Source organism: Amborella trichopoda, chromosome 3, assembly GCF_054954075.1.
Source record: "Amborella trichopoda isolate Santa Cruz 75 chromosome 3, AtrichopodaSantaCruz75HAP2 v2.0, whole genome shotgun sequence".
NCBI lineage: Eukaryota > Viridiplantae > Streptophyta > Magnoliopsida > Amborellales > Amborellaceae > Amborella > Amborella trichopoda.
The window spans coordinates 45797752-45809525 of NC_142338.1; the positions used below are offsets into that span (position 1 = coordinate 45797752).

Consider the following 11774-nt stretch of genomic DNA (forward strand, 5'->3'; position numbering starts at 1 on the left):
AGCATTTGTGATGGACTGTTAAACTTATTTCACCCACAAAATAGAAATGTGAATTTTCTTCTGTGCTGAGAAAAAAATGACATGATTGGTTGGGAATTCATCAACTACCTTCAAAGATGAGATATGGTTTGTTGATATATGACATACTATAGAGTTGATGGCCGCTCTGATTATTATCTTTTTGCCATTTACTATTGTAATATTGATCTCTCTCTCTGGCGGGGTTCTACTTCTACCCTCAATACCGAGATGCATTGTTCTTTCTCAGTCATGCCCGGGACGAGGAAATACCAAGGTTTATAACCATCAATCTTGGTTATGGAATCTTTTCTTCTTTGCACTATAAGAAGTTAAGTCATTTGCATGAGGTTCCAACTTTCACAATCAAATCAAATTAAGGTGCACCTTCAAAATTTGTCATGAGATAATTTTTAGGATGGTGTAAGAATTAATTTTTATCTGTAACTATAAAATTTTAAATTAAAAATAGTTCAAATCAAGCAGATCTATGAATGCATGGAAATCTTGAAAATGGATAGTTTAGATAATATGTTCGCAAGACGTATTATTTTTATACTTGAAATATCTTTTTCTTCACATCGAGAAGATCAATTAGATGTTTTTCTGACATTTTAAAAAAAACATTTGGACCGCTAGTTACACTTGTTTTTAGATGGACCACCTATTTGCATCCATCTGGACGGCCATATTGTAGAAATGCTTGTCTAGCTCACATGAAACAATTTTCCTTCAAAAATTGCTTCACTTCCGACGTTGAAAGTACAGGCATTTTGGAAAAAGTATGAAGAGAAAGCAACATGAAACAATTTTCCTTCATAAATTGCTTCACTTCCGACGTTGAAAGTACAGGCATTTTGGAAAAAGTATGAAGAGAAAACAAAAAGGGCTGCAAAATTTAATTTTGACCAGTTTGTCATGGGTCTCTTAAAAACACTCAAATTAACTCCGAGGGTAGCCATACCTTCTACTCTAATTAAGGACAAGATTCTTTCTAATTAATTAGGACAAGATTCTCTCTAATCAGAGAGACTCTTGAATTAGAGAGAATCCTATTAGAGAGACTCTTGAAAATGTAGGAATAGAGAAACAGGTTCAGACAATCAAAACTTTCACACATATGACAAGATTCCCTCTAATTAGAGAGACTCTTGAAGTAGAAAGAATCCCATTAGAGATAGACTTACTACAGAAACAGGTTCAGACAATCAAAACTTTCACACATATGACAAGATTCCCTCTAATTAGAGAGACTCTTGAAGTAGAAAGAATCCCATTAGAGAGAGACTCTTAAAAATGTAGGAAAAAAGTGTTCAGACAATCAAACCTTTCACATAAATGAATCTCGAGGGTGAGAAGATCACTTTGAGGGTTTTACGATTTTGGGTGCACCTTACTTGTGCATTATTATAAGGTTGATACCTTATATAAATATTTAAAAAGTAGTATATATAGACAATTTTGAGTTTTTTGTTGGGGACACCATTTGTTAGCATTCATCTACAAAATAGATGTTTAGTGCATCCAGGGAGACTATTACAAAAGTGTATCTGCTGTCGCATTTGGGAAAACCATTACAAAAGTGGTGAACTGCATGGTTTTTTCTCCCGTTCCTAACTTTTGTGAATCCTAAGTAAGGCAGTCCAATGATTGACATATCGGATCACCCAATTTCACCTACTCCAGGCAAAAGGAAAAAACAGAAGAAAACTCGATCGGTACAATACATCTCTTCCCCTCTCTACGATTTTCCTCTCTACATTATTTATACATCTCTCAGACGACAAGTCAAACTATGGGTGCCGAGACTGATATAGAACTTCAGAAACATATTGTACCCATCTCTTTCATATATATTCATACACACTTGACTGATTGTGGGATCCAAGCTTCGAAAAGACCTCACAGCACAAGTCAAACTTTGGGACGGGACTGATAGAGAATTTCAGAGTGATAATATAGAAACATATTGTATATCCATCTCTTCTTTCATACATTCATACAGACTTGACTGATCGTGGATCCAAGCTTTGAAAAGACCTCACCTACTTAAGACAAAAGGAAAAAAACAGAAGAAAACTCGATCTATACAATACATCTCTTCCCCTCTCTCCGATTTTCCTCTCCACATTATTGATACATCTCTCAGAGCACAAGTCAAACTACGGGTGCTGAGACTGATATAGAACTTCAGAAACATATTGTACCCATCTCTTTCATATATTCATACACACTTGACTGATCCTGGGATCCAAGCTTCGAAAAGACCTCACAGCACAAGTCAAACTCTGGGACGGGACTGATAAGAGAATTTCAGAGTGATAATATAGAAACATATTGTATATCCATCTCTTCTTTCATACATTCATACTGACTTGACTGATCGTGGATTTCAGAGTGATATATAGAGAAACGTATTGTATATCCATCTCTTCTTTCATACATTCATACAGACTTGACTGATCGTGGATCCAAGCTTTGAAAAGAGCTCACAGAAGACAGGAAAAACAAGAGAACAAGTTAATAAATGTAACAAACAATCAATAATATTAAAATAATGATAAAACTGAAAGAGAGAATTGAATCAATAATATTAAGATAATGATAAAAACTGAAAGAAAGAGTTGTTTTCTCTACTGACCGATTCCATGGATCTCTTTCATGCATGTCTTCTCCCTGCTGGCTGTTTTTCTGAGCCTTGAAAGACCTCACAAAAGGACAATTAAAAAAATTGAAAAAAGCAAGTCATTAAAATATAAATAAAAATCAATAATGATAAAAAAAATTGCAACAAACACACACTTATCTACTGACTGATTTTTTTGATCCAGGAATTCTCGCATGCCTACTGTGCCATAAAAGAATAATTGAGAAATAAATAAAAACTATGCCCCAAACAACATTTGGCGTTAAAACCAGTACACATAACAATACAATTAAACAGGGACAAAATTACAAAAAGGAGATGTGCAAATTTGTATACCTCTTTCTCTGTCCAATCAGTCTGACATGCATAGAAATTGATCATAATAGTTCTCCTTCTCCCTCTTTTACTCCCTCTCATCTGATTTGGTTGATATTGCTGAATGGGCCAAATGAGGTCTTAGCTTCAGGCTTGCTGTTGAGGAGTTCAGGAGCTCCAAAAACTTGCCAAAATCTCAATGTCTCATCAGCTCCAGCTGAGGCCACTGTACACCCATCTGGGCTCTGCATAGAAACAACAAACTTAACATACAACTTTTCTCAAGGAAAATAAAAAACAAAAACAAACGAAAAGCAACTAATTCTTAAAGCCAGAAATTGAAAATGCACAAGATGAAAAATTTCATACCTGGGCCATGAATAGAACTCTAGAAGTATGCCCATTAAGCTCAGCCAACTTCACCATAGATGGATACTTCCAGAGTGTCAATTGGTTCTGAGTAAACCCATGAGAGCTCAACAACTCTCTCTCATTCTTACTCCAAAGCAATGAACACACTTGAGACCCTGTATCCACTGAATTTATGCAAGCTCCAGTATGTGTATTCCAAAATTTGATACACCTATCACCCCCACCTCCACCTGAAGCCAATAAATTGCTCTGAAATGGGCACCAAGCCAATGCCTTAACTGCCGCCAAATGGTCCTCTAATCTATGCAGCGGTGAGTTGCTGGAATTAGATAAGCTTTGATCCCAAATATGGAGGATATTGTCATTTCCTCCACTTGCTAGTTGTTTGCCTGAATTAGACCATTTGAGGCCACAAACTTCTTGTTGGTGGCCTCTGTAAGTTTCCACAATGTGTGATCGAATTCTCACATCGTTGTTGATAATGAGGCCGTCATGGCCACCAGTAGTGAGAATATGAGAATTCCATGCAAGAGAGGGAATTCGCCCACGGTGACCACCTCTTAGAGTTCGTAGCTGTAGAAACCCACATGAGAGGTTTGTTAGTTAACAGTTCAGTTTGATGTTTGAGATGGTTTCTTCATGTAGACCATCCTGTGGGTTGCTCGATAGGTAAAACAATAATGAAAATAGATGCAGAAACCCAAAAACACACCCACACGCACACCCACACACACAGAAAGAACCAATGCATGCTTGCACAGATATTTTGGCATAAACATGAACCTGTTTAGTCGAAGTTGCATCCCAGAGATGGACATCAGAATTGTTCAATCCAACAGCTATATGCTTCCCATCAGGTGCCCAATTGATAGAGGTAACAGGGCCATTTTCTTCATCAATGGTTGTTAGCTCAGAAGTAGATCCATTTGAACCATCCCATAGATAAACTGTGTTCCCAAGGGCAATGGCCAACACATTGCCACAACTCCAATCCAACAGATTCAAATAGTAATCATCCAACAACTCTGGGGCATCAAGGGTCCTCTCAGCGGACTGCAAAGGTATAACAAGAAAAAACATTGTGTGCGTGTGTGAGCGAGAGAGAGAGAGAGAGAGAGAGAGAGAGAGAGAGAGAGAGAGAGAGAGAGAGAGAGAGAGAGAGAGAGAGAGAGAGAGAGAGAGAGAGAGAGAGAGAGAGAGAGAGAGTCAAACCTGAGGAATATGTCTTCGAGTCTTGGCTGAACGCACTTGATGCTTATCTGAGAGAACTTCCTCATAAGCTCTCTCAAGGGTTGGGGGCTTGCTCTTAAAAGCAAGGATTCTTGTTCTATTTTGGAATACAATCTCGGCGAGACGCTTCCTATAAGCCTCTTTTGATGGTGAACCAGGGGTGGTATTCTCTTTCTTTGAATCCATGAGCATATACCGAGCAACGTCAAGGTCCATTGCTCTTCTATCTGGGATGAATCTATCACTCTGTTTTATAGAAAATGAAATTAAGTAAGATATGGATCAAAGAACAAGACAATATGGAATTGGCCTTCATTCACAAAATATTACTCAGAAACTAAAGAAATAAGGGGAATTTTCTTCGGCCCAAGTTCAATATTAATGGAAAAGGGGAAATCAAGTTCTAATTCATGAGAACACAAATTTATGAGAAAACTAACACTATATGGAAGTATGGTTCAATGAAGAGCAACTTGGAATCGACCATGGAAATAGTCAAAAATCAATAAATAGTAAACGTAAGACAAGGAATGTGAAGAGAAAGCTGATGAATTCCATTAAAATCAGAGATCTTAAATAACTACAGAAATAGAATAAAAAAATGAAGGAAAGTTAGTTTGTGATTTATCAAAGATCAAAACAAATGGAGAAATCAATTGTGGAAAATAGCTTCAATATACAATAAATATTACCCACAAAATAATGAAACTCTAACTGAAACGCTTTAATCATGACGATATCCTTTAATAACTGAAAACCTAACTTCCTAATTCCTCTAGATCACATAGCATTCCATAAATAAAAAATCTACAAAAAGGATCGAAGTCGCAAATAAAAAAAGTGGCTTCAAAAGCACATCTGTTTTTGCCTTGAAGGAGGTTTTCGTGGGTGACACGTCTCTTCAAGAACAAGAAAACATGGAATTGGCCTCTGGAAATAGATTGAAATTAGAAAATATTACTCAGAAACTGTAGACAAGAAGTCACAAACAGAAACAAGAAAAGGTCCATATACAAGACAAGGAAGGGACCTATGTCAATAGCAAATAAATCTTGAATAAAAAAGAACAAGAAAACATGGAATTGGCCTCAGGAAATAGATTGATATTACGAAATATTACTCAGAAACTGAAGAAAAGAAGCCACAAACAGAAACAAGAAATCTTGACTCAAGGTAGGGACCTCTATGCCAAGGGAAAATAAATCTTGACTCAACACGAAGGGGCCCTTTACAGCTAATAGCCTAACATAGCAAATAAAACAATCAAGTGGCAAAATCCTCAAATACAGGAATAGAGTCTCCATCATCTCATGTGAGTTGCTAAGGGAAGACTCTAGTGGATAAAAATGAACAACATGGGAAAAGACTAAAGTACCAAATGTTGTTATCAAAGAAAAAGAAATAAATGAAGAGAACAAGAAATATGAAGAGAATTCTGAACTCCATTAAAATCAGATACCTAAATTTACAAATAACTACAGAAATCATAAAGAAGTGTAGATTAGTTTGTGATTTATCAGAGAGCAAAGAAAATGGAGAAATCAATCATGGATAATAGCTATACTATAAAATATCTCGCAATAAATAATGAAACTGGCAAAAAATCAAGATCAAACCCTTTAACAACTGAAATCCTAACTTCCTAATTCCTGGAGAGTTTCATAATGAACAGGCTACCAAGCAAAAATTTCTTACGTATTGTTGCCTTGAAGAAGGTCTTCTTGGAACCATTTGCTCATGAAGAGGGTAACGCCTCTCTTGCTTCATTGAAGCAGACGAAGAGAGAGAACCTGCATCCATGAATTAAAGAAAAAGAGCAAAGAAAAAATCGAAAATAGCTGCAAAACAGAAAAAAGCACAAAAAATATCTACGCGAAAATAACAGAGAATAGCAACAAATTCACAGAACACTTGAGCACTTGGTGATTGATAAAGAAAGCGAGAGAGATTGAGGCTCCTTTTCACAGAGCGACTGGTGATTGTGTGTGTGAGAGAGAGAGAGAGAGAGAGAGAGAGAGATCATAGAAGGTTTTCTGTAAGCTTAGGGTTCCCTTTAGTACGTTTCAGTTCCCTAATGGTTAAAATTAGGGCTCCTTATCTCAAGGACATGGGATGTAGCCGTTGAAAACTAGCCGTTTGGGAAAAGCTAAAGACCGGAAACGTCGACTTAACATTATGTAATGGATGCTTTCTTAGTATAATTAACGTGTACATCCCTCTAAAGTACCGTTATTTCAAATTTCTTTTTCTTTTTTTGTCTAAGTTTCTAATTTGTTCATCACTTTCGAAAATGTTACCCATAGTATTTCGAAGGTCGATGTTTATAAAAGTCCCTCAAGTGTAAACTTTCAAAATCCAAAATTGAACACGTTTGGAATTAATTTTTTTAAAATTTTGATATTCAAAATCCAAAAATATGAAATTAGTTTAATCCTTAATTTTCTATTTTTAAGATCCAAAAAAGTGGGAAAAACATTAATTTTAGATCTTTGGATTTTGAAGATCTATAATTTTAAGAGAAAGTATAGAATGAAATCATTTACCTTTGATACAAGGTGCTCACATTAATCTTTACCATTGGATGTGAAATTAGGTGGCTACAATTATTCTATTGACCAAGCTCAAACTTCAAAATAAATTTTTTTGAATTTCGTGACATATCCAAGCTATCAAATTTCATATCAAATGGTAAGGAATTATGTCCACCTTATATCAAAGGTAAATGGTCTCAATGTATACAATCCTTAATTTAAAAAAGGGTATGGTTTGTATTGAGCCGAGGCTCTAAACAATCAAAGTAAAGTGCACCCTCAAATAGTATCGAGAAATGTGGTCTTAATACTGCAATTTTTTGTGATAGCCTTAAAATATATCTTCATCTTTAATTATAAAATTCAAACCTTTAAAAATAGTGTAGATCGAACAAATCATGAAAACTTGAAAATTGACGGTCCAAAAATACGTTACAAGATATACTATTTCCAAAACTTGACATCTATTTTTTTTCTCATGTCCATACATTTTGATGTCAAGATGATCAATTTGAAAATATTTAGATATCAAAATAACCTCTTTTAGTGAAATTTTTTATGTGGGCTCCAATTTGATTGTTTAGAGCCTCAGCTCTATATAAACTTTTTCTTTTTAAAGGATCGGCAATTTTGAATAGGATTAGTTGTTTTGTTGTAGTAAAAAAGATATTAAAATGTTAAATATAAAAGTATATTAAAATTAAAATATAAAGTTAAAGGACTTGCGTGAATTGCACTTGTTTTTTCAGCAATCGAAGCATATGGCTCAATAGGCATGCGAGAATTCCTCGATCAATAAAATCAGTCTGTAGATAGTGTGTGTTTTTTGCAATTTTTTTTATCATTATTGATTTTTAATTATATTTTATTAACTTGCTTTTTTTTTTAATGTTTTTTAATTGTCCTAACGTGTGGCTCGGATTATAGAAAAACAGACAGCATAGAGAAGAGATGCATAAAAGAGATCCATGGAATTGGTCAGTAAAGAAAACAACTCTTTCTTTCAGGTTTTATCATTATCTTAATATTATTGATTCAACTCTTTCTTGCTTGCAGTTCTATCATTCTGAAGTTACTATATCAGTCTCGTCACCCAGAGTTTGACTTGTGGTCTAAGAGATGCATTAACGGTACAGAGAGCAGCTTTAAGAAGCTTTTATACAAGATCGAGTTTTCTTTTGTTTTTTTTTTTTCTTTTGCCTTCGAGTAGGTACGAATGTAATAGAAAAGTACAATGTTAATTTTTTCTACTGCCCATTTTATTAATAAAATTAAGATATTTATTGGAAATTCTGCTACATTTTTTTTTCTTCTTCGGTATTTTAAGTGTGAAGAGGCCCTCCCTTATTTTGATGACACGTGTAATATATTTTCTGGCAAGCTTTTTACTTCCCTTACCATATAAAAATTGTATATTTCTTTTTATTTAACTGTCCATTATGATTGGAGGGCTAAGACTGCCTCAATCATAATGTCACGTCTCTACACTATTTTATTTTTAATTTTTTTTTCTACAAACTATTTTAATACTAAATTTTGTATATACAATCCTCTATTAAATTTGCACTAGCGAAAAAATATAAAAAAATATATTTTCAATAAAATAAAATGATCAAAATACCTCTAAAAATTTTAAAGGGTATTTCTATTATTATATTTTACCTAAAAATTATTTTTAATATTTTTTATAGGTGCACCCAATGAGAATATGGCATGTACCAAATTTCATATTCATACAATTTATATAAAAAAAACTAAAAATAAAATACTTTGAGATGTTCGATCTAAAATCAAACATTGAGTGGCTCTCTTGATCAAAATTGAACGGCTGGATGGTAGGAGAAGCATATATCTTATGTGCTGTAAGGGAAGTATATAAATATTCTCCTTATTTTCTTTGCTGGTAGTTACGAATATCTACATGAATTTTTTTTTACATACATTTTTGAGATTTCTCTCTCAATATTTGAAAAGATACAACTCCTTAAAACTCTCTTATCTCTATGTCACGCACCCGTCCCATCACTCTCCTAAATGTTTTTCTTTATCTTCCCTTAAAATCTCTCACTGTCGTTTATTTTTTTTAATCTTTTATGTTTCAAATTTCTCCCTCGTAATTTTAAAAGGGTGCGACTCATAAAAATTCTCCAATTCCTCGCACCCCACTTTCTATGTCCAGTCTCACTCCCACTCTAAAACTATATCTACTACCGCTACTACTACATTATTAATCGAAGGTTTTGGAAAGGTTATTTGTAAAAAAATAGAAACAGATATAGGACTCTAGATGTCAACGAGAGTTGGAGGGGGCTTGTGAAGAAACCGATTTCAATGCACGGGGCTCCGAAGAAAACAAAGCGTTACAAAATAAAAGAACAAAGACGTTGCGTTATAAGGAACAAGAGAGGAAGAAGCCAACCATTTCTTGAATGAAAAAGAAAGCGAGAGATAGTAGAGAGACCATACATTCATTGTAAAAAATAAAATAAAAATAATAGAGAGACTATTGGCATAGGAGAGAGAATACAAAAAAATAGGAATAAAGAGATCAAAGGTTGATAACGAACCTCCAAATGTGCAAGAGGTATTTGATTTTTTTGTTTTTGTGAAACTCTCTTCGTGCCTATGTAAACTTAACGTTTGTTTTTCGAGTTTTTTTGGATCGGAAAATCCAAGTTCTGTAATAGTTATGCTTCCCTTTTTGGCTAAAAAAATATGGGAATTATGTGATTTCTAGGGTTTTTTATGAGGTGTAATTTACATTTTTTGTTTTTTTTTTGGTAGAAAATGAGAATACAAGAGACAAGAGAAAGAGACGTGAGAAGAGCCTGAGACCAAAGACCTCTAAGAAAGAACCTTCAAATCTGCAAGAGGTATTATCTATTTATTTACTTTCTTGTTTTTATAATGTAATTTTTTAATGTTAGAGAACAAAGTCCCTTGAGAAGAACCTTCAAGTCTGCAAGAAGTTGTTTTTTTTATTTTTATAAAAATGTTCGTTTTAGTAATGGAATTTTTGAAACTCTCAAGAGATAGTAGAGAGACTATACATTACTATTACCATAAGATAGACCAATTAGAGCCAAGAATAAAGAGAAGTGAAGAGAACCAGAGAACAAAGGGCCCTAGAAATAACTTTCAAGTTTTTTTTTAAAATTTTTATTTTAGTGATGGAATTTTCGAAACTCTAAAAAAAAGATAGTAAAGAGACTATATATATTACTAAATACACGTGAGGAGAGCCACAAAAAAAAGCCCCTGAGAAATAACCTTCAACTCTGACATTTTTTTTAAATATAAAATTCTTTTAATGATGACATTTGTTTTTTTGGGTTTTCGTGGGACTGTAAAATACAGGTTACTTTTTTCTTTTCTTTTTTGCTTATAACTGTGGGGAGTATATGATTTCTAGGATTTTTTTTTCTAAAGTATATTGTGCTTCAATAATTTATAGACTTCCTTTGATGGTATTTTTATGTGATTTGTAGGATTTTTTTGTTAAGTGTATTGCATTTGAGTAATTTATAGGCTTTATTTGATGGCAATTTCCGAACTATCTCCATGGCTATGCCCTCTAATCTCACTTTATAAACTCAACATTGTTTTTGTTTTTAGGTTTTTTGGGCATCGAAAAATGCAATTTCTATAATTTTTATATTATCTTTTTTTAGCTTAAAAATAAGAGTATTATTTGACTTCTAGGGTTTTTTTTATGAAGTGCATTGTGTTTCAGTAATTTATATGGTTTTTTTGGGGGTGGAAAATGCAGGTTCTGACTTTTAGGGGCTTTAAATTGTGAAAAACATGCAAATTTATTCAATCTATTCACATAATGTATTGTGATAAGGTCTTTTTTTTATTAGGAAAATAGTTTTTTTCAATTTTGTTAGTGTTTTGATGCCTTTGTTGAAGAATAGTAAGAATATTTTTGCATTATGTTGAATTGATGATGTCTCCTTTTGCTCGAGAAGTAATGCATTGTTTAACATCTAGGGTTTTTACTTTTAATTTATAAATGAGTTTTTTTGGGTAATTAATTTTTAAATGAGTTGCCGTGAATAGTGTGCATTTCTCTCATTTCAATGTTATATTTTTGCTTGCTATTATGATGATTTGTTTTGGAAATGTGGAAATGCTCCACTTTTTGCTACAAAATGAGTTAGCCATATGGATTATCCGCATTTTCAAGTAGACAAATTAATGCACATGTTTTGTAGAAGCATGAGGCATATAAAGAAGTAACAAAAAAAAATCAAAATTCTATTTTTTAAAAAATATTCTTAATTTGGAATCACATGCTTTTAATATGACATACTTTGGAAATATGACATACCTTGAAATAACATACTTTTTTTTGTGATAATTTTTTTTCTTCTCCTTTTTTCTATAAACCATTCTAGAGAAAGAGAGTTTAATGCATTTATCTTCACAATTGAATATTTTACTCATTAATAATAAATGTGATAGTAAATATTACTTTTAATATATTATTAATTAACATAGATCCATTTGACATACAATTAAAATAATAAAGATGATTTAAATAAATAATTTAAATTATATAAATAAAACTAATAGAAAATTATATGCAAGGTCTTACTAATACTAATATCACATATATTAGTTAAGATGAAGGTTTAAAAAATCGGTGACCGGATCCG

General features: G+C 33.1%; 1 protein-coding gene across 8 annotated transcripts; it reads right to left on the reverse strand.

Moving 5' to 3' along the window:
• Window positions 1-1951: 1951 nt before the first annotated feature.
• Window positions 1952-6654, reverse strand: LOC18443919 (cell division cycle 20.1, cofactor of APC complex). 8 transcript variants are annotated; one of them, XR_016051316.1, is made up of 7 exons: window positions 6278-6654; window positions 4565-4828; window positions 4136-4405; window positions 3350-3925; window positions 3002-3225; window positions 2660-2715; window positions 1952-2494 (listed from the first exon to the last, which is right to left on the reverse strand). XR_016051316.1 is itself a non-coding variant. In XM_088860914.1 (5 exons), exons 1-5 carry the CDS (start codon window positions 6380-6382, stop codon window positions 3079-3081), a joined length of 1362 nt encoding a protein of 453 aa, XP_088717040.1. In that variant the 5' UTR covers window positions 6383-6654; the 3' UTR covers window positions 1952-3078. The 8 variants fall into 8 exon arrangements, 1 of the variants encoding a protein (XP_088717040.1); XR_016051315.1 differs by having other exon boundaries at window positions 2660-2725; XR_016051314.1 differs by having other exon boundaries at window positions 1952-2715.
• Window positions 6655-11774: the final 5120 nt, after the last annotated feature.

Bases quoted from the DNA above. Each gene is read 5' to 3' on its own strand.
- LOC18443919 (XM_088860914.1), bottom strand. From the start codon at position 6,382: ATGGATGCAGGTTCTCTCTCTTCGTCTGCTTCAATGAAGCAAGAGAGG. The intron at 4,829-6,277 runs GTAAGAAATTTT...TCTATAAAACAG, and splicing joins CTTCTTCAAGGCAACAATAC to AGTGATAGATTCATCCCAGA. The intron at 3,926-4,135 runs GTTCATGTTTAT...GGGTTTCTACAG, and splicing joins ATGCAACTTCGACTAAACAG to CTACGAACTCTAAGAGGTGG.